The sequence below is a fragment of the Rousettus aegyptiacus genome, unplaced genomic scaffold (assembly GCF_014176215.1).
Source record: "Rousettus aegyptiacus isolate mRouAeg1 unplaced genomic scaffold, mRouAeg1.p scaffold_m13_p_3, whole genome shotgun sequence".
Classification (NCBI taxonomy): domain Eukaryota; kingdom Metazoa; phylum Chordata; class Mammalia; order Chiroptera; family Pteropodidae; genus Rousettus; species Rousettus aegyptiacus.
In genome coordinates, this window is record NW_023416306.1 from 60,125,061 (window position 1) to 60,148,940 (window position 23,880).

General features: G+C 38.1%; 1 protein-coding gene across 3 annotated transcripts in view; it reads left to right on the forward strand.

Moving 5' to 3' along the window:
* Positions 1-23,880, forward strand: part of ADAMTSL1 (ADAMTS like 1) — an 823,217-nt gene that overhangs the window by 795,423 nt on the left and 3,914 nt on the right. For all 3 annotated transcript variants that reach the window (XM_036217921.1, XM_036217923.1, XM_036217924.1), the window contains 4 exons: positions 105-285; positions 3,136-3,343; positions 22,480-22,589; positions 23,392-23,612. In XM_036217921.1, coding sequence (XP_036073814.1) covers positions 105-285; positions 3,136-3,343; positions 22,480-22,589; positions 23,392-23,612 — 720 coding nt within the window. The remainder of the gene's footprint in view (positions 1-104; positions 286-3,135; positions 3,344-22,479; positions 22,590-23,391; positions 23,613-23,880) is intronic.

The following is a 23,880-nucleotide window of genomic DNA, read 5'->3' on the forward strand; positions in this document are numbered from 1 at the left end:
CACCCACACACAGCCCTCTTCCCGCAATGCCCTGCTCAGAAGGAATACAGAGCATGGGGAATAATACTCTCTGCTTCTCACCTCTGATCCCCCTCCTGTGACAGATTACTGGTGGTCTGTGGACAGACTGGCAACCTGTTCGGCCTCCTGTGGTAACAGGGGCGTTCAGCAGCCCCGCCTGAGGTGTCTCCTGAATGGCTCAGAGGTCAACCCTGCTCACTGTGCAGGGAAGATTCGCCCTGCTGTGCAGCCTGTCGCCTGCAACCGGAGAGACTGCCCTTCTCGGTAAGTGTGGCTGAGGCTGGCTCAGGCCTCCCCACTCACAAGCACGGGCCCTGACTTTCAGCCAATTGGTGGCCAGCCCTTGTCTAGACTGTGCAGGGAAAGATGCCAAGTGCAGGTCAGGGGGCCTGCCCTCCAAGGAACTGTTCTCTTCTATAGGCACAGGCTTGTCAGGCTTCTCCGCCCTGCAGAAAACATCCCTCAGAATGAGCCTTTTCACTCAGCCCTTTTGTTCCCTCAACTCTCAGCAAGCTAAGGGCTGCCTAGATATCCCTAGTGCCTGAAAGGCTCTGTTCTGGGAGCAGGGGCATCCCAGGCACTGGCAAGAGATAGCTCCCATTCTGCAGTAAGAAACTGACTCTCTGTAAGAGAAAAAATGTGTTTGCAGCTGAAGTGCTGAGGGAAAGGGTATCGCTGGCCTCTACCCTAACCCCATCCCTGGCCCCTAACTTAAAATACCTGTGCCAATCAGTACTCTAGTTTACCTGAAGAAATTGTATCCTCTTCTTTTCCACAAAGAGTGGCAACCTGCTAACGTTGAAATAAGTCACTGTTTCCTATGGTTGCCTCAATGTTAAATATACACTCTGCATTTGGGTCCCTTATAGAGCCCAGACTGACACCCACAGTCTCTGCCTGTCACATCTTCCTCCAGCTTCGAGAAGCTGCTAGTCCCACTAAGCATGCCCTCTGCAGTGCTCAGGCAGTAGCTAGAGGGATAATTAATGGGCTTAGAATTGGCACCACCATGGCGCCCTGAGTCTTGGGGGACTTGGCCGGGCCGTGTAATGCCCCTTTCTACCTGTGTAGGACTTTCATACACTACTTCGGCAACCGCTTGTGTTTTGCCAGCTGAGTCATAAGGAGCAGCTGAAACCAGAAGAGACTCAATGAAATATGAAACACACTCATTAATATCAGCAGTTTGACTTGCTGACAGGAAGGTTTCCACGGGAATGATTAATGTCCTTTTATACCCTTCCTGAACTGTAACATAGCCCATGCCTCGCCTCTCTCAAACCCTGCACCCAGCTCCTGAAAAATTGCTGAAATGTATATTTGGAAATAAAAGTTGATTGAAATGCAGGCCTGACATTCACCAGGGATATGAGAGACTGGAAGACTGCCCTTGCCAAGCCGTGTGAAATGAAGAAGAGGTCTTGGACATGCCAGGAACTTTTTGATTTGCTGTGGTGATGGTCAGAGTCAATCAGCCTCATTTACGTCTGCAAATGAAATAATGGCTGTGTCTGCTTTGGTTTCAATGCCCCCAGGATCCTTCAAAAACCTCACGCCTGCTTCTTAAGTGGCCCTGCTCCTGTGGGTTGGAATTCCGCACACAGCCCTCTCTCCAGGCAAATAGAGCAGGGAAGTTGCACCAAACTAAATCAGTCACAGATCCAGATGCAGGAGGAATTTGCTCTCTGTTCCTGTGCACACCTCTCCTGAGAGCCAGATGTGGCACCCCTGGACTAGGAGGCGGCCACAGGTTCACCTTTGACAGGTTTCCCCACCAGGCTTTTTGGGCACTTCAGCAGCCTTTGCACACAAAAGTATTGCCCTGGTCATCTTTTTGAATAGCTGTGGGAAGACCCACTTTGACCCAGATAGGACCATTTCATTTAGATAAATTTTTTCTCAGACAATAAAACCAGAGAATTTTTTTCTAGATAGGGTGAAATGGCTGGACAGCACCAAGTCTTTTAGTACTATTCCCCCAAAAATGTCCCCCTTCCCCTCCTCTTTGAACCATCCTATAGTGCAAACGTGCAAAGAAAACCCCTACATGTTCGATATGGACCAAGGATTTCAGAGTCTTTCCCAGATGACAGATTGGTGTTTTGAGAAAAGCCATTTGTCACTCTCTTGGTCAGTCTCACTTCCAAGGATCCAAAGTGTAGTCGAAACTTAACATTCTGAGAACAGCTACTTTCAGCCCATGGTATAAGATCTATGGTCTGTACTCATGGAGGTAGAAAGTTGTTCCAGAAAGCTAGAAGGACTTTTACATGCTCCCGAGAGACAAAATGTTAGCCAAAGTGAGACCCAGAGTGCCTCCTGGGTCAGGAGGTAACACAGGCCTGGATCCGTCATCTCTCCTCTACCACACAGTTGGGTACCATTAGGAAGTGCAAGAACCGCAGTGCAGTGCAACTAGTTCAAGGACTATTTCTCCATCACCTGCAAGACATCGAGGCTAATGTCAAGCAGAGGCAACTGATCTTCAGAATATTCTTTCGAGATGCACCTTTTTAATCAATTTGTTTCCTGTGCCTGCTGTAACAAATTATGACAAACATAGTAACTTAAAACAATAGAAATGTATCCTCTCACAGATTTAGAGCCCAGAAGTTCAAAATCGAGGTGTCAGCAGGGCTGCACCCTTTCCAAAGGCTCTAAGGGAGAATCTGTTCCTTGGCCCTTGCACCTTTTGATGGCTCTGAGCATCCCTTGGCTTGTGACCACATCCCTCCATCTTCTGCTTCTCTGGTCATACTGTTTCCTCTTCTTCTATGTCGAATCACCCTTTCTTGTTCTCTTATAAGGATACTTGCAATGACATTTACAATGTACAATAATCTCATCTCAAAATCCTTAGTTATATCTGCAAAAACCCTCTGTCCAAATAAAGTAACATTCACAGGCTCCAGGGATTTGATGTAGATTTCTTTGGGGGGGCCATTTTCAACCTTCTACCCCAAGTATATACTGAGAAAAGGGCTATGGCCCCCAAATTAGCAGCTGTGTGATGAGAGCAAGGGGATGTGTGGGGCTCTTTTTCTGAGAGCATATAGCATCGTTCCTCTCCCCAAGACCTTTTGCAACTGCCCTCACCTTTCTTCCTCTCCACAGGTGGATGGTGACTTCCTGGTCAGCCTGTACCCGGAGCTGTGGGGGAGGCATTCAGACCCGCCGGGTGACCTGCCAGAAGTTGAAAGCCTCTGGAATCTCCACTCCCGTGTCCAACGACATGTGCACGCAGCTCACCAAACGGCCAGTAGACACCCAGGCCTGTAACCAACAGCTCTGTGTGGAATGGGCCTTCTCCAGCTGGGGCCAGGTGAGAGGGTTTTATTTGAAAGGTAAATCTAAAGGTACTGCCACAACAGGAAAGTAAATGCCTAGTGTGTGATCTGTCCTGGAACATGTTCCATGTGCACTTGAGAAAAACGTGTTTCTGCATTTTTTGCATAAAATTCTCTGTAAAGGTCTGTTAAGTCAAACTGAAATAATACGGCATTTGAGGCCATTATTTCCTTGTTAATTTTCTGCCTGGATGATCTGTCCATTGAGGTAAGTGGAGTACTAGAGTCCCCAATTATTATTGTACTACTATTGATTTCTGCCTTTATGTCCATTAACATTTGCTTTCTGTACTCGGGTGCTCCTATGTTGGATGCACAGGTATTTACAATTGTTATAACCTCTCCTTGGACTGACCCTTAAAAATTATGTGGTCTCTCTTTCTCTCTTTTTACAGTCTTTGTTTTAAAGACTATTTTGTCTGGTATGAGTATTGCTACCCAGCTTCCTTTTCATTTCTATTTGCATGGAATGTCTTTTTCCATCCCTTCACTTTGTCTATGAGTATTTTTTCAATCTAAACTGAGTCTGCTGTAGGCAGCATATAGAGAGGTCATGTTTTTTAATCCATTCTGCCACCCTATGTCTTTTGATTGGAACATTTAATCTATATTTAAAGTAATTATTGTCAGATATGTGCTTGTTGCCATTTTATTGATTTTTGGTTCTTGTTCTTCTCTTCTGCTCTTGATCTCTTTTGATTTGTTGGTTTTCTTTAGGGTTTTGCTTGGATTCCTTTCTCTTCATTTTTTTTTTTTGAGTATTTTTTTATGTTTTTGGATTATGGTTACCATGAGGTTCATATTTATCCATCTATATCCACTGCAGTCTATTTTAAAATGATAGGCATTTTAGTTCAATCAAATTCTAAAAGGACTACATTTTTATTCCCACCTCCACTCTTTATGTTTCTGATATCATGTTTTATATCTTTTTGTTTCGTGTATCCTGATTATTTATTGTATTTATAGTTAATTTTGCTCCTGTTTTTTAACCTTCATATTAGCTTTTTAAGTGCTCGATTCACCATGTTTATTTTACATTTGTCTTTAGCGGTAGATTCTTTTCTTTTATGTATTTTCTTATTTCTGGTTATGGTCTCATGTTTTGTGAAAAAAGAGGGCCCTTTGACATTTCTTGGAAGGCTGACTTAGTTGATGTGAACTCCTTTAGTTTTTGTCTGGAAAACTATCCTTCAACTCTGATAGCCTTATCAGATATACAATTCTAGGTTGTAGATTCCTTCCTTTCACCACTTTAAATATTTCCTGCTTCTCCCTTCTGTCCTGAGAAATCAGCTGATAGCCTTATGGGGCTTCCCTTGTATGTGACTTATTCATTCATTCTTGCTGCCTTTAAAGTGGTCTCTTTATCCTTAACTTTTGCCATTTTAATTAGACTATGTCTTGGTGTGGGTTTCTTGGGTTCATCTTGTTTGGAATTCTCTGTCCTTCCTGGACCTGGATGTCCCCAAATTAGTAAAGTTTTTAGCCATTATTTCTTCCAATATTTTTTCAGCCCCTTTCTCTCTCTTCTTCTTCTGGAATAATGCAAAAGTTAGAATGCTTGATGTTATCTCAGATATCTCTTATACTATCCTCATTTTTTTTAATTATTTTTCATTTTGCTCAGATTGGGTGATTTCCACTCTTCTGTCTTCCAAGTCATCAATCCATTCTTTTATACTAACTAATTTGTTGTCAATTCCTTCTAATGTATTCTTACTTTCAGTTATGGTATTCTTCATCTCTGATTTATTACATTTTTGATCTCTTTGTTGAAGTGCTCTCTGAGTTCTTCAATTCTACTCTCATGTTTGTTGAGCATCCTCATGACCATTTATTTGAATTCTTTATCAGGCAAATTACTTATCCCTATTATAATAGGGTTTTTCTCTGGAGTTTTTTCTTGTTTCTTCACTTGGAGTATATTCTTCTGTCTCCCCATTTTGTTTGACTTTCTGTATTTGTTCCTGAGATGAAAAAAGAGGTCTCTGTGTAGACTGTCGAATAGTTTTGACAGGCCAGTTGTAGCAGGGGCAGTCACATGCAGTGCCTGATGTGACACCTGTTCTGAAAGAGTGGGTTCCAGGCAGCACAGCCTAATGTGTGCATGCTTCCTTGCCCTTCTAATCCAGGTAGAGCTGTCTGGTGTTGCTGAGGCTGCTCGGTGCATGCTTGGTGTGCCCTATTGCTTTGTTGTCAGAGCAGGGTCTGTACAGGGCTATTCTTTGGGCTTGCCTCACAATGCCTTACTAGCTCTCCCCTTCCTTCGGGTGGGACAGCCTTGTGTGCACACAAAGTCATACTTTGCTAGTTCTGCACTGTCTCTGGGAAGGGCAGCCCTGCGTGTGGGCACAGCATCACCCACATGTGCTACAAAGTTTTGCTATCTCTGCACTGTATTAAAGTGGAGCAGTCCCATGTGTACATGCAGCAGTGTCCCAATATCTCCAGTCTCTCTCCAGATGGACAGCCCCATGTGAGCACACAGTAGCACTCCACTATCCCTGCACTTTCTCTGGACAGGGTAACCCTGCTGGCAGGTACCACGGTGTTTTTCTAGTTCCACATGAAGCATCATCACCTTACCATACCTTCTAGATCAGTCTCAAGGTGGAGGGGCCTCTTGAATGAATGCTGTGGTGTCCTCCTGTTTCCATTGGATCTAGCTCCAGGAGGGGTGGCTGGGAGGAGCTACAGCATTTTTCAGGTCGGCCAGAGAACCTGCATGGAGCTCTCACTCATGATGCACATTCAGGGGAAACATCAACAATGGCAGTCACCAGATCCCCTGGTTCTCAGTTGTTCCCTCAGCTTCCGGAGAACTCTCTCAGTTTCCCAGCCTTCTCTATGTGGTCTCTCTCGCTTGTTGTGGAAAAGCTGTTCAATTGGGTCACAGTTATCTCTTAGGAGAAATTTCTCTAAATATAGATGTGTATTTGATGGGAGGGAGTGAGCTCAGCATCCACCTACACCATCATCTTGGACCCATTAGAAAGTTTTAGAATACATGTGCTGTGGTACAAACCTCTTGGAGACCTACTGAGCATTTAAGAGCTCCCTGCCAGGACTGATATTCAGCTAGTGCCCACCAACTGTGTGGGAACAACCACTGTGGCTGCTGGACTACTTGGGAGAATGACCATTCTGATTGGTTAGGCGTAGTTTCTGACTGGTTGGTGTCAGAACCATACCATTAAGCTTGGCCAACTGGGACACTCCAAAATAGCCATAAGGCTCTTAATTTCTTTTGTGTAACCATATGAACTAATGCGACTGAATATTTTTGGGCAGTTAGCATCTCAAAACTTGTTGGAACTATCTACAAATTGCTGCATTCATGTCCCTCCATCCCCAACAAAAGCTGTGTTCTTTGGAAAACAATCACTTGGAACTTCCTATCTAGTTAATGCACTGTGGCCACCTCTAATGAAGATCAAATGTTATTTGGGGGAAATGTGGCCACAGAATTCACTTGTAACGTATACGCCATTATGTCCCAGGTGAGTCATGGGAAAATGCTCAACATTGGCCAATCAACATATTTGGCTGGAGGCTTCTTTTTGGCACCTCTACCAACCCCCACTTATTTCCAGTGACCTCATGTATGTGCTTCATAATCAAAAAGGCATGAATTCCCCCTGGCCCACACACCTGGGGGATATCATCTTTCTCCTACCTGGAAAAGCCCACTTTTGATAGCTCTCATTCAACCCAAGGCAGCTCCACTTTTAGGCCCTCAACTTATTGGCAGTTTGTGAAATTACAATTGGGAACAGGTCTGGCTACACAGGAGAGATGTTTCTGCACTGTATCATTGAGGTCGCTCAAGGGGACATGCAGTGTACATGGATCATTCTCAGTAATTATTTTTCCTAAAAGAGAAAAATAAGTCTTTCTCTTTTCCTTCTTCTCAAACACTCCCATCTTATTTCTTTTAAAACCCTCTAGGCAAGTATGTCTCAAGCCTTAATGTGAATCACCTGTGGATCTTGTTAACAAGGCTAATTCTGATATGGCAGGTCTGGAGTAGAGCTTTGGATGCTGCCTTTTTTACTGAGGTATAATCGACATGTAATATTAGTTTCAGATGTACAACATAATGTTTCAATATTTGTATATATTGTGGAATGATCATAATAAGTCTAGTTAATATCTGTCTTCATACATAGTTATAAAAAACTTATCTTCTGATGAAAACTTTTAAGATATCAGCAACTTTCAAATATTTAATATGGTATTATTAACTGTAGTTACCATGCTATACATTACATTCTATGATCGATTTATTTTACAACTGGAAGTTTGTAATTGTTGACCCCCTTCGCTGATTTTGCCCACCCCCAAACCCTCACCTCGGTACTCTGTTACCTATTTTATTTTTTCAGGTTTTTTTTTTTTTTTTTTTAGATTCTACATATAAGGGAGATCATAGAGTAGTGGTCTCTGTCTGACTCGCTTCACTTAGCATAATCCCCTCAAGGTCCATACAAGATGTGGCAAATGACAAGATGTCATCCCTTTATATGGCTGAGTTATATTCCTGTATGTGTGTCTATCACATTTTCTTTATCCATTAATTCATTGAAGGACACTTAGCTTGTTTCCATATCTTGGCTATTGTAAATAATGCTGTAATGAATGTGAGAGTACATAGATCTTTTTGAGTTAGCGTTTTCAGGTTTTTTAAAATAAATACTCAGAAGTGAAATTGCTGGACCATTTAGTAGTACTATGTTAATATTTTGAGGAACCTCCATACTGTTCCCTATAGTGGCTGCACCAATTTTCATTTCCACCACCAAGAGTTTCCAATAGCTACCTAACAGTATGGGCAATATCTCATTGTAGATTTCATTTGCATTTCCTGATGATTAATGATGTTGAGCACTGTTTCATGTACCTATTAGCTATATAAGTCTTCTTTGGAAAAAATTCTATTCAGATCCTCTGCCCCTTTTAAATTGAATTGTTTGAGGTTTTGCTATTAAGTTGTATGAGTTCTTTATATTTTTTGGATATTAACCCCTTATCAGATATATGATTTGCAATTATTTTCTCCCATTCAATTGGTTTTGATGGCTTCCTTTGCGATGCAAAAGCTTTTTAGTTTATGTAGTCCCACTTTATTTTCGCTTCTGTTGCCTTTGTATTTGGTGTGAATCAAAAAAATCATTACCAAGACCAGTGTTAAGGATATTACCACCTATGTTTTGTTCTAGGAGTTTTTTGGTTTCAGGTCTTATCTTCAAGTCTTTTATTCATTTTGAATTAAATTTTGTCTTATGGTGTAAGGTAATGGTCCAGTTCCAGTCTTTGGCATGTGGCTGTCCAGTTTTCCTAGAATCATTTATACTAAAGAAACTTGTAATTTCCCCATTGTATGTTCTTGGCTCCTTTGTTGTAAATGACCATGTATGTATGGATTTATTTCTAGGCTCTCTCTTCTGTTCCATTGATCTATGTGTATGTTTTTACGACAAAACCATATATGTTACTACAGCTTTGTTATACATTGAAATCAGCTTTTTTGGTTATTTGGGGTCTTTTTAGTTCCATATAAATTTTAGGATTGTTCTATTTCTTTGAAAAACGCCATCGTAATTTTGATAGGAATTGCACTGAATCTAAAGATTGCTTTGCATAGTGTGAACATTTTATTTTAATATTTTTCAAATCCATGAGCATGGAATATCTTTCCATTTATGTGTGTTTTCCTCAAATTTCTTTGATTAACATTGTATAGTTTTCAGTGTAAGATCTTTTACCACCTTCATTAAATTTATTCCCAGATATTTTATTGTTTTTCATACAGTTCTAAGTAGGATTATCTTCTTAATTTCTCTTGCTGATGGTTTGTTATTAGCATATAGAAATGCAACAGATTTCTGTATATTGATTTTGTACCCTGCAACTTAGTTTGTTTATGCTGTTTTTGGTGGAGCCTTTAGGGTAGGGTTTTCTATATATAATATCATATACAAATAGTGACAGTTTTACTTCTTTCTTTCCAATTTGAATGCCTTTTATTTCTTTTTCTCGACTAGTTGATTTGGCGAGCACTTCTAATACTATGATGATAAAAGTGGTAAGAGTGGACATCTTTGTGTAGTTTTTGATTTCAGAGGAAAAGCTTTCACCTCTTCACTGTTGAATATGATGTTAGCTGTGGGATTGTCATATATGGCCTTTATTATGTTGAGAGTTTTTATCATGAATGGGATATTGAATTTTGTCAAATACTTTTTCTGCATCAATTGAGATGATCATATGAGTTTTATCCTTCATTTGGTTAATATGATGTGTCACATAGATATGGAGATGTTTAAAATCCATCCTTGCATCCCTGGAATAATTCTCATTTGGTCATGATGTATGGTCCTTTTAAAGTAGTGTCGAGTTCAGTTCCCTAATATTTTGTTGAGGATGTTTACATCTGTGTTCATTAGGGATATTGGCCTATAATTTTCTTATGTTGTTCTTGTCTGGTTTTGGTAGACTCAAATGTGTTTGGAAGCATGTGACAAAGAATGATATTCTTCTTAAATGTTTGGTAGAATTCACTCGTGAAAGCCTTCTGGTCCTGTACTTTTGTTTGTTGAGAGGTTTTAAATTAGATTCAATCTTGGTAGGAATTTATCTGTTTCTTCTAGGTGGTCTAGATTATTCACTGTAGTCTCTTATGATCTTTTGTATTTGGTATCAATTGTAACATCTCTTTCATTTCTGATTTTGAGTGCAGCTAAAGGTTTGTCCATTTTGTTTTTTCAAAGAATCAGCTCTTGGTTTTATTGTTCCTTTCTATTTCCTTTTTAATCTGTATTTCATAAATTTTTGCTCTGCTCTTTGCTATTTTCTTCTTTCTACTCTAACTTTAGGCTTTATTCATATTTTTTCTTAATGTAGGCATTTATTGCTATGGATTTTCCTCTTAGAATTTCTTTTGCTACATTCCATAAGTTTTAGAATGTTATATTTTCATTGTCATTTCTTTCAAGGTTTTTTTCATTTCAATTTTGACCCATTCATTGACTGTTCACTAATGTGTCATTTAATCTCCACATGTTTGTGAATTTTCCAGTTTTCTTCTTCTAATTGATTTCTAGTTCCATACCATTGTGGTTAGAAAAGATGCTTGATGTGATTTTAGTCTTCTTAAATTTATTAAGACTTGTTTTCTGGCCTCACCTGTGATCTGTCCTGAAGACTATGTATGTTGTTGCTTTGGATGGCCTTTCTATATATATTTGGGTAAGTCTGTCTGATCTATCCATTGCAGTAATTAACCTCCCCTACTATTGATATGCTGTTCTTTGTTTTATATATATTTAGGTACTCTCATGTTAGGTACATAAATATTTACAAATGTTATATCCTCTTGTTGGATTGACCCCTTTCTTTGTCAGACAAAGTAGACTAAAACAAAGACTAATAAGTATAGCTGCCACCTGCTTTTTTTTGGTTCCATTTGCATGGAATACCTTTTTCCGTCCTTTCATTTTCTGTGTCCTTATATCTGAAGTCTCTATAGCACCATATCCATGAGTCTTGTATATTTAGCTACTCTGTTTCTTCTTAATGACTTTATTGGTATGCTTAGATTCCTTTATATTGTCTGTATCTGTTATAGGTGTTTGATTTGTGGTTACCATAACACATTTATACAAGTAGAGCCTTAGAATGCAGTCAACATTTTTTCTTCCCCTCCACACACAATTTTTACATCTTTTTAGCCTAGATACTTCTTAATTATTGTATATTTTTACTACCTTTGTCTTTTAACCTTCATACTAACTTTATGACCGATTAATCCACTACCTTTGCTATATATTTACCTTTACCAGTGATATTTATACTTTCATGTTTTCTTATTGGTAATTAGCACTCTTTTCACCTTAAAAAAGTCACTTTAATATTTCTTGTAAGGTTTGGTTTAGTGATGAACGACTCCTTTAACTTGTATGGAAAATTCCTTCCATCCTGAATAATAACTTTGTCAGGCATTCTTGGTTGGAAGTTTTTTCTTTTAGCACTTTGAATATATATTGTGCTGAAAAATCTGATCTTTTTATGTCATTTCCCTTGTATATAATAAGCTATTTTTCTCTTGTTGCTTCCTAGATTTAGACGTCAGTTTTCTTTCCCAGGTCAAGGAAGTTTTCAACCCCTTTCTCTCTCCTACTCCTAGGACCCCCTCTAATGCAGTTGTTGGTCCATATGATGTTGTTTCATAAATTCTTTCAGCTGTCTTTTTTTTCATTCTTCTGCTCTGGGTGAGTTTCACTGCCATGTCTTTGAGGTTTGCTGATCCTTTCCTTATCTAGTCTGTTGCTGAACCCTTCTGGTGTATTTTTCAGGTCAGTTATTATATTGATACATCCTGAATTTCCAGGCGCTCTCAGGTGATGCCAATGCTACTAGTCTAAGGATCATATTTTAAGTATTAAGGTATTAGAGAACTATTTAATCTTACAATCCTGCTTTTATTGGTGGTAGTGTTGAAATGTGCTTCAAATTACAGATGCCTCCCACTCCTCTAAGAATGAAAATAGTAATAGTTTCTAACAAGAAAATCCTTTTGGCATAGCATCAAAGATCTGTTCCTTCAAAAACCATGCTAATTTTAGTCTAAGTAGAACTAAGACTCTATTCTCAACTCTAACAACCTAGCTTCATATAATAATTCAGCTTCCTTTAATTCAACATGCATTTGTGAGGCACCTGTGTTGGCTGGGAAGCAGGAATGAAGGCAAAAGTAGCCCCAGAACGTCTGCAAGAAAATTCAGTGAGAGGTAGAAATAGCAATGTGGCTGGAAAACAGGTGTCAGATCATGAAGAGTCTTGTATAGCAAAGAGTTTGGATTTTAATATGACTGCCACTCTGCTGTGGGGGTGGGGCACCTAGGAATATTTTTAAGTAGAAATGTCATGATCAGAGTTACACTTTCTTCTATCAACAACATAGTAATTTAGAAGTGACAAGACTGGATCAAGAGAAACCTAATCTAGGTGAGAAATTTGCTGATCTAAATGAAGGCAGTAGAGAAGAGTCACTATGAAAGTGATTCATATGGCTTTAGTGATCCCTTGGATGAGAGACAGGAGGCAGCAAGATGACTCTTGGGTTTATGAACTGAACAACTGAGGAGGAATAGAGAAATTGTTCTGGAAATATTTAGCATTAGATGTTTGTGAATATTCAAGTAGACATGTTCAGTGAACAGTTGGCTGGAGAGCTCTGGAACTAAAAGAGAGCCATGCTAAACACTAGCAGATTGAAAGCCATCAGCAGATAGGTGATCACTGGGAGTCATAACCAAAGGGAAAACATGAGATGGAGAAAAGGCACAGGAGAGAACCCAAGGGACACTAAGCTGTAGGAAGAAGGGTGGGGTGGGGGGGAGAGATAATCTAATGAGTGGGGAAAATTTTTGAAAGTAAAGCAACATAGGAGTTATTTCCAGAAAGAATAAAACAGATGAAGTATAGGGAAACACCCAGTGGGACTTGACAGATGGACATTCACTGGTGACTATGTGAAGGGAAATTTCAGTGTAATTTCAGGTAAGAGTGAAGTCAAATCACTGTTGAGATTTCTCAGTTGTGGTCAAACGACATTATATTCTAAGTCCTCATTCCCCCATGGAAACATCATAAAACAAGCAGAAACTGGCTGAACTAACCTTAGAGGAGCGCTGAAAAACTGGTCTCTATCTCAAGTGGCAGCCACAGTTCGTGCAAACTTCAGAGGGACTGCAGACACCTGGGACAAGGAACTACAAATGGAGACATACAATAGATCATAGAAGAACTTGGGGTGAGACTCTGGGAAAGTAAGGAAAGCCACACACAGCCTAGGCAAGCTATAGGCACAGAAACGAACCGAGAAAACTTTAAATCTTTCCTCGAAGGCTGATTTCTAAGTTCAGAGAACACCCAGCTAATCAGTGGAGCACACAGACAGTATACTAAGACTGGGAAGGATGACTGTTTTCTAAAATACCCAATTCCAAAATAAATCATAAGCTATACAAAGAAATAGGAAACACGGCCCATTCAAGGAAGAAAGTAATGTGGCAGAAATCATACCTGAAGAAGCAGGGCATTAGATGTCTTAGACAAAGACTTTAAAACAGCTGTCTTAAATATGCTCAGGGAGCTAAAGGAAATCAGAAAAATTATATGAGAATTTCCCAATGGTATTTTTCACACACCCAGAATAATCCTAAGATTTATATGGAACCACCAAAGATCCCAAATATCAAAAGCAATTTTGAGAAAGAACAACAAAACTGGTGGTATCACACCCCGCCAATTTCAAACTATACTACAAAGCTATAGTAAAACAGACATATGTATCAATGGAACACAGTAGAATGCCCAGTAATTAACCCATGTTCATATGGCCAATCTATGACAAAATATGACAAAAGAGGCAGGAATATATAATACAGAAAAGACAGTCTCATCAATAAATGGTGTTGGGAAAACTGGAAAGATATAAAGGCTTGAAACCATAAAACTCCCAAAACAGAGGTAGTAAACTCTTTGACATCAGTCTTAACAATGTTTTCCTGGATCAATCTCCTCCTACAGGAGCAGCAAAATAAACAAATGGGACTACATCAAACTAAAAATTTTTTGCATGGTGAAGGAAACCATCATCAAAAGTGAAAACACCAACTACTGGATGGGAGAAGATATTCATAAATGATATATCCAATTAGAGGTTAATATACAAAATATATATATAAGAAATTCATACAACATCAAAAAAAAAAAAAGAAAAGATGGCTTAACAGACTGAAAAAAATGTTCACTATCACTAACCATCAGGGAAATGCAAATCAAAACCACCATGAGATATCCCTTCACATCTATAAGAATGACTATTACCAAAAAGTCAACAAATAACACGTCTTGGAGAGGATGTATATAAAAGAAAACCCTCTTATTTCACAGTCAATGGGACTGTAAATTGGTGCAGGCACTATGAAGAATAGAGGTATAGAGATTCCTCCAAAAATCGAATGACCATATGACCCAGCAATTCCACTTCTAGGTATTTATTCAAAAACATTCACACATTAACTCTAAAAGATATATGCGCCCCTATGTTCATTGCAGCATTATCTACCATAGCCAAGATATGGAAGAAACCTAAGTGCCTATCAATAAATGAATGGATACAGAAGATATGAGATATGTATATACACACGCAATAGAATATTGTTCAGCCATAGAAAAATGAAATGTTGCTATTCATAATAACATGTATGAACATAGAAGGTATTATCAAACAGAGGAAGACAATTGCTGTATGATTTTACCTATACGTGGAATCTAAAAAAAAAAAAAAAAATACCCCTAGGTACAGAAAACTCATGGTTGCCAGAGGGGAGGGGGGTGGAGGTGTGAAAAAGATGAAGGGGGATGAGGTACAAACCTCCAGTTATTTAAAAAAATAAGTCATGGAAATGTAATGTAGTGCATAGTAAAAATATTCAATATTATCTGAATAAACTTGTATGGTTATAGATGGTAACTAGACTTATTGTGGTGATCACATCATGAAGAACATAAATGTTGAATCACTATGTTGTACACCTGAAACTAACATAATAAATTAATAATATCGACAATGAAATAGAAATTTTGGAGCTGAAAAATACAATATCTGTATTGAAAATTTCACTAGAGGAGTTCAACAGCATGTTTAAGCAGACAGAAGAAATTATCAAGTCTAAGAAGCCGAATGAAGAAAATGGGACCAACATATATACATTGTGGGAGCCGCAGAAAGAGAAGATAGAAAGGGGCAGAAAGATTACTTGAAAAAATAATGACCAAAATCTTCCTGAATTTGATGAAAGACATGAATCCAGAAATCCAAAATGTTCAGCAAACTCCAAGTAGAATAACATCAGCGAGAACCTCACCAAGACACAATCGAATTATCATAAAGAGAATCTTCAAATGAGTAAGACAGAAAAGACCTGTCTGGTACAAGGGATCCTCAATAAGATTAGCAGCTTGTTTCTTAGCAGAAACCTTGCAGGCCAAAATGCAGTGGAATTATATCTTTTAAAGTGCTGAAAAAATAAAACTATTAACTTAAAATTCTATATCTAGCAATGCTTTCCTTGATAAAAAGTGAGGAAGCTCATTACCCTTATACCTGACTACCAGAAACATGAAAGCAATATGAAACTATAAAGATCTCCAGTAAATGTAAATACATGCGGAAAAAAACAATCAGTTTTGTAATTTTGGTTTGTAACTCCACTTTAATTTTCTAAAAGATTATAAATCTGATAGTGTATATATAACGTATAAAGATATAATTTTTACGTTACCAACAAAGTGTGTGGAGGGTACACAGCTGTATAGAAGTAAAGTTTTTGTATATGATTGAAATTAAGTAGGAATCAATTCAAATTATATTTTTATAATTATAGTACGTTATATGTAATCCCAATGGTAACCACAAATTAAATAGCTATAAACTGTATTCAGAAAGAAATAGAAAGGAATCAAAACATGTCACTACAGAAAATCAACTAAACACAAAAGAAGGCAGTAATGGAGGGAATAGAGGAGGAAAGCCATATGACATACATAAAACAAAGTGGCAGAAGTCCTTCCTTATCAGTAATTCAGTGTAAACAGAAAAAAAAAACAATTCCCAATCGAAAGGAGCAGGTTGGCATAATAGGTTTGAAAAAATCTGATTCTAAGTTATCCATGAGATTCACTTTAGATCTAAAGGCTCAAAAAGATTGAAAGTGAAAGGATGGAAAAAAAAGATACTCCATGCAAAAATAGTAACCAAAAGAAAGCTGGATAAATACCAAATTTTAAGTTATTATTGTTACAAGAGACAGAAGGAAATTATATATTGGTAAAAGGTTCAATATACCAAGAAAATATAACAATTATTAGCATGTACACCCATCCCTTGATTTACGTATTTTTATGAGTTTTTTATACACATTAATTATTACCCCCATTTACACAGACTTTTTATACACAGCTTCCATTATGCAGTCTCATTTTACATGGTTCTTTTTCATTTCCATTGGCCATTATTCGTTCTAAAAATCAATAGTTTAACTCAGCAGTGAACAAAGAACCAATATTTACTAATACACAATTATTAATGATCTTACATTCATTGGATGGCAAATAAAGTATAGGTGACTACTGATACTTTTTGGGATTGGCTTTATGTACTTTTAAATATTTCAAGCAATAAAGATAGTGACTTTGTGCCAAGTAAAAAGAGAAGGTTGGTTGATTTAGATTATAGTACAGCCACCAACAGAGAATAAAATTTATTTGGATTTTCTGAATTTTCATTAGCATTTTTTTGTGAAAATGTGTGAAATAAATATTTTTATAACTTATATTGGCCTATTTAGTGTTTTTTTCATACTGGTGGGCTCTTTTTACACAGTTTTCTTCTGCGTAAAAAAAAAGACATGGAATGGATAATCTGCATAAATTGAGGGATGGGTGTATCCATAAAAATTAAAGCTCTAAAAGACATTATTCAAACACTGATGGAACTAACAAGAGAACTAGACAGTTCTACAATAGTTAGACACTTAAATACCCTATTTTTGATAATGCATAGACTCAAAAGATCGATTTAAAAATAGAGGAATTTAACAACACTATAGAAAAAACACATATTCAGAACACTCCACCTAACAACAGCAGAATAAACATTTTTCTGAAGTGTACATTAAACATTCTCCAGGATAAACTACATGTTAGGCCATGAAACAAGTCAGTACATTTTAAAAGAATGAAATTATACAATGTATCCTTTCACTACAATGGGTGAAACTAGAAGTTAGTAGCAGAAGGAAAACAGAAAATTCATAAGTATGTAAAAATTAAACACACTCTTAACTAATGTTTCAATAAAGAGATCACAAGGGAAATTAGAAAATACCTTAGGGCAAGTAAAAAGATGAGATGCAGAGAAAGCAGTGCTAAGAAGAAAATTTATAGTTGTAAACACCTACATTTAAAAAGAAAGATCTCATTGACTGTCAACAAAACAAAAAGACAACCAACTGAATAGGAGAAGATATTAACTTATGATATATCTGATAAGGGGTTAATATCCAAAATACATGAAGAACTCATATAACTCAACTACAAAAAAATAATCCAATTAAAAAATTGGCAGAAGACCTAAATAGATAGTTCTCCAAAGAGGAAATATAGATGGCCAACAGATACACGAATAGATGCTCAAGGTCAGTAATCATCAGAGAATGGCAAATTAAAACCACAATGAGATGTCACCTCACACCTGTCAGAATGGCTATCATCAATAAATCAAAAAACAAGTGTTGGAGAAGATGTGGAGAAAAGTGAACTCTTATACACTGTTGGTGAGATTGCAAATTTGTACAACCACTGTGGAAAACAGTTTGGAGTTTCCTCAAAAAATTAAAAATGGATATACCTTTTGACTCAGTGATTGCACTTCTGGATATTTATTCCAAGAAAACCAAAACAATAATTCATAAAGATGTATGCATCTCTATGTTCATGGCAGCACAATTTACAAGAACCAAGATATGGAAGCAACCTAAATGCCCATCAACAGACGACTGGATAAAGAAGTTATGGTTCATATATACAATGGAATATTACTCAGGCATTAAAAAAAAAAATCCTACCATTCGCAACGACATGGACAGACCTAGAGGTTAGTATGCTGAGTGCAGTCAGTCAGAGAAAGATAAATACCATATGATTACACTTAAATGTGGAATCTAAAGAACAACAACAACAAAAAAACCTAATCAAAAACAGACTCACAAATCTGCAGGACAATCTGGTGACAACCAGAAGGGAGAAGAGTTGGAGGACTGAGAGAAAGAGTGAAGGGTTTTAGTAATACAAATTAGTAGTTGATTGAAGGTCATGGGGATGGGGAGTATGGCATAGGGAATGAAGTCAGCATTAACGTAACGGCTAGGTGTAGAGCCATTGTTTCATTAACTATATGAATGTCTAATAACAACAAAAAAAGGAAAATCTCAAAATCAACAATCTAATTTTATACCTTAAGGAAATAAAAAATGTAAAAAAGAAGAGCAAACTAAACTCAAAGCTAGCAGAAGGAAATAAAGAATAAAGTAAATTTTTTTTAAAAGAAAAAGACAATTAGTAGAGAAAAATGAACAAAACCAAATGTTGGACAGACTTACTTTTAACTACATTGACTAAGAAAAAAGGCTCAAATTATTAAAATCTGAAATGAAAATGGTAACATTACTGATTTTATAGAAATAAAGATATGAGAAGACTATAAACAAACACATACCAACAAATTGGATAACCTAGATGTAATAAACAAATTCCTAGAATCACACAACCCACCAAGACCAAATCGTGAAAAAATAAAAATATACCTAAAACTAGTAAGGAGATTGAATCAGTAATCAAAGAACTCTCAACAAAGAAAAGCCCTGGATCAAATGGCCTCACTGATAAATTCTACCTGATATTTAAAGATTTTATGCCAGTCTTTCTCCAACTCTTAAAAGCTGAAGGGGAGGGAACCCTAAGACTCCCTAATTCATTCTATGAGGCCAGCATTACCCTGATACCAATGCCAGAAAAGGAAATTACAAGAACACTAAAGACTAATATTTCCTTCTAAATATTGATGCTGAAATTCTCAACAAATACTAGCAAACCAAATATAACAGCATATTCCAAAGATTATACACCATGAACACAAAGGATTTATTTTCAGAATGTAAGGTTGGTTCAACATATGAAAATCAATCACTGTAATATACCACATTATCAGAATGGGGGGTGGGGGGAACATGGTCATCTCAAGCGACACAGAAATATCATTTGACAAAATCTGACACCCCTTAATGATAAAAACACTCAACAAACTAGGATCAAGAAATCACCTCAAAATAATAAAGACCATATATAAAAACCCACAGCTAACAACATACTCAGTGGTGAGAATGGAAAATTTTTCACCTAGGATGAAGAATAAGACAAGAATGCAATGTCCTCTGCTTTCATGCTTTCTTTCAGTATAGTATTGGAAGTTCAGAGCATTAGGCAAGAAAAAGAAAAATCAAGCTATCCAAGTTAGACAGGAAGAAATAAAATCATCCCTATTTATATATGGCATGATTTCATATATGAAAGCCCAAAAATCCTAGTAACAACAAAAAAATCTTAGAGATAATAAATAAATTCAATAAAAGTGCAGGGTACAATATCAATACATAAAAATCAGCTGCATCTCTATGTACAAATTATGAACAATCTGAAATTTTAAACAATTCAATTTATAATAGCACCAAAAATACTTAGGAATAAACTTAACCAAGGAGGTAAAAGACTTGTACACTGAAAACTACAAAACATTGATAAAATAAATTAGACAAATAAATGTGTTTATGGACTGGAAAACTTAAGATGTCAATACTGCTCAAAATTGATCTACAGTTCAATTTTATCAAAATGCCAACTTTTTTTGCAGAAACAGAAAATCCATCCTATAATTCATATGAGATCTTAAGGAATTCCAAATGACCAAAACAATCTTGGAAAAGCAGAACAAAGTTCAAAGTCTCACACTTCTTGATTTCAAAACGTACTACAAAGCTACAGTAACTGAAACAGTGTAGTACTGGCATACAGAAAAACATGTAGACCAATGGGATAGAATAAAACAGAGAGCCCAGAAATAAACTCTTGCATATACATACGAGAGAATGAAGTTGGATCCTTACCTTACACCATCTATAAAAATTAATTCCAAATAGATCAAAGACTTGAACATAAGAGTTAAAAGTAAATAACTCTTAGCAGAAAACATAGGGGGGAAGCTTCATAATGGATTTGGTAATGATTTCTTGACTATGACACTAAAAGCACAGGTAACGAAAGAAAAATTAGATAACTGACATCATCAAAATTGAAAGCTTTTCTCCATCAAAGGACACTATCAACAAAGTAAAAAAGGCAACACACAAATTGGGAAAAAGTACAGTTGGCCCTTGAATAACACCAGAGATAGATAAGGGTGCCTAACCCCCATGCATTTGAAAATCTGTATATAACTTTTGACTCCGCAAAAACTTAAGTTATCCCTTAGTATCCACAGAGTATTGGTTATCAAAATCCACAGATGTTCAATTCTCTCATAAAAATAGCATAGATCAATGTATATATTTGGCCCTCCATATCAATAGACTCTCAACTACAGATCAGAAACACTATAGGTATTTATTGAAAAAAAAATCGGCACATAAATGGACCCTGCACAGTTCAAACTTGTGTTGTTCCAGGACCAACTATATTTGTAAATCATAAATCTAATAAAGCATTAATATCCTGAATATATAGATGAACTACAAGCCAACAACAAAACAAAGCCTTGAATAGACATATCTCCAAAGAAGATGTACAAATGGCCAATACACAAATGAAAAGATGTTCAGCATCACTAGTAATTAGGAAAATGCAAATCCAAACCACAATGAGATACTACTTATCATCCATTATCATCCACTTAAAAAACAAAATTAAGTGTTGGCCCAGATGTTGAGAAATTAGAACTCCTGCGCACTGTCGGTAGGAACATAAAATGTTACAACTGCTGTGGAAGACAGTATGGAGGCCCCTCAAAAAATTACCTTACAATGTAGCAATTCCACTTCTGGGTACCTACTCAAAAGAATTGAAAGCAGGGACTTGAACAAATATGTGTACACTAATGTTCATGGTAACATTATTCACTATAGCCAAAAAGTAGAAATAATCCACATGTCCATTGATGGATGGATAAACAAAATGTGCTATATATTTACGATGGTATAATATTCAACCTTAAAAAAAGAAATTTTACATGTGCTAAAACTTGGATAAACTTTGAAAACTAATTTAAGTGAAAGAGGCCAGACACCAAGGGACGAACACTGTATGATTCCACTTAAATGAGGTACCTAGAGCAGTTAGTCAGAAACTGAAAGTAGAACAGTGGTTACTAAGGACTGGTAGAAAAGGGTTATAACGAGTTATTGTTTAATAGGTAAAGAGTTTAGTTACAGAAGATGGAAACGTTCTAGAGATAGTGATGATAGTGTACAACAATATGAATGTATTTAATGCCACTAACTGTACACATAAAAATACTTAAAATGGTAAATTTCAACAAATTATGTATGTGTGATTTATCATATTTAAACAAAAACCCGCACTGGTGGTGTCAAGGAGCATTTTTACATTTTCCCTAACCCTCCTATACCATTGTGAACAATACTATCACACTGGACCCTTCAGAAACCATCTCTTTATTTTCTGAGTTCTTTCTAGTATCACTTGGCCAGACAAACGGATGATATTGACAAGACTTTGCTATACTCAGCTACAGCAGGAGGAGCAGTAACTGGCTTTGGGCATAGTTGCCTTGCCTAAGAGGATTACTTTTACCTTAAATCCTTCTCCTTTAGTGGTTCTTAACCTTTGCAATCCTTTGCGCATCTGATAAAAGATGGAGCTTCTTGCTAGAAAAATGTCAAACAGAAAGTTTCTGCTTATAATTTTAAGAGTTAACAGTTCCCCTGTGAACCCCTGGGGAGTCCAAAGACTCCCCAGGTTAAGGACTTTTGTTTTAAAGTGACTTCCAAGGGATATCTGTTCTCTTACTCAAATAGTAAATGTAGGCTAAAGGCCTGCTGCTTTTGTATTTTACAGACACTGTTGTTAAGGATATTAATGTGATAGAGTCTAACTCTGTGAACTGGAGGAAAAGGTTAACCATCTCCATGAGCACATATCGAGAGAATGTAAGCAGAGACTAACTATACTAACTATAGCTAAGTCTGATTTTGTTGAGCATCCTAACAGAATACTCAGACCACAAGAAAACTAACCATTCCACTGTGGCACAAAGAAAACATACCATTGAATGTCCTTCAGTTGACCCAGAGGGTTAAGATGAATGATCTAAGAACCTCAAACGAGACCCTGCACACGTGTACAGTGCAGCATAAGCATTGCAGCCTCTCTCTCAACTTGACTTACATCACCTTTTTCTGCTTCCCAGTGCAATGGGCCTTGCATTGGGCCTCGCCTAGCTGTGCAACACAGACAAGTCTTCTGCCAGACACGGGATGGCATCACCTTACCATCAGAGCAGTGCAGTGCCCTTCCAAGGTAAGAGAAAAATCATGGACCTCCTTTCCCCAGTCTATGTCAATAGCACAGAGAGATAGTGGTAAGTGAATGTTTCTCATCCAATCTCCCACAGCCCCAGTAGTCAAATGCCCTGCCCTTTCGCCTTTGTTCTCCCCAGGCCACTGGCCACCTAAGAGGTAGAAGGCTCAGTATTGGCCTTGTGCTTGCTGAATGGACCCGACTGGGCTTTCCTCTCTTGAAGATGAAGAGCACAAGGGTGATGTTCCTCTGAGGAAAGACTAATACCACAGAGACCTGCACTTAGCCTCAGGGTGGGCAGGAAGTGAGGTCCATAACATGGCCACCGGAGCCGCCACCTCTCAAGGACTCCACCAGCCCCTTATTCTTATTGACTTCCTTCTAGAAATTATGCCAAGATGAGTACCTGTATCCCTGGGTCTCCACCTATCATTCCTATCTAGCCCCCATTTCCTGTCATACCTCCTTGTAGATTTTTGCTAGAGGTGAAGGCTCACCAACCCCACCTAAGGCCCCATCCCCTGAGACCGGCTCCAGGTTCTGCCTCTGCCAGCCTCCACCGTGGGTGGAGTTCATTCTCTGGTCCTGCAGGTTTGTAGAGATGAGCAAAGGCCCAGACAGAGGAAGTTTCTTTCTGAGATCTTATAGCTATTCAGTAACAGAGCAGAGATCAGAACCCAGGTCTGGAAGGTACTGAGTTGCCCAACATTCTTGGGTTTGCAGCACTGTTTCACATCTGTACCCCTGACCTGGCCCCCTCCAGAGACAGACCCTCTAACCTGACGCTGCCACCTTTCTGCAGGCCTGTGAGTACCCAGAACTGCTGGTCAGAAGCCTGCAGTGTACACTGGAGGGTCAGCCTGTGGACCTTGTGCACAGCTACCTGCGGCAACTATGGCTTCCAGTCTCGGCGTGTGGAGTGTGTGCATGCCCGCACCAGCAAGGCAGTGCCTGAGCACCTGTGCTCCTGGGGGCCCCGGCCTGCCAATTGGCAGCGCTGCAACATCACCCCATGTGAAAACAGTATGTTCCAACCTCAAAGAGCCCTCTGCAAAGTCCCCACAGGGCATCGGGTACAGAGGGCAGTGCCTGAGCATAGGGCATTGGAGCAGGTTTCCCAGGGATTGTGAGCTGGGGCCAGAGTTAGGTATGTTCAGGGGGGTGCATGGGTGCATGCATGCAAGCAAAGATGTGTGCAAGGATGTGTGCATACATATTGAGGCCACAAAGGATGGCTGGGTGTGCCCTAAGGGCTCCATCCTGGCCCTGAAAGAGCTAAGTGCTATTGGCC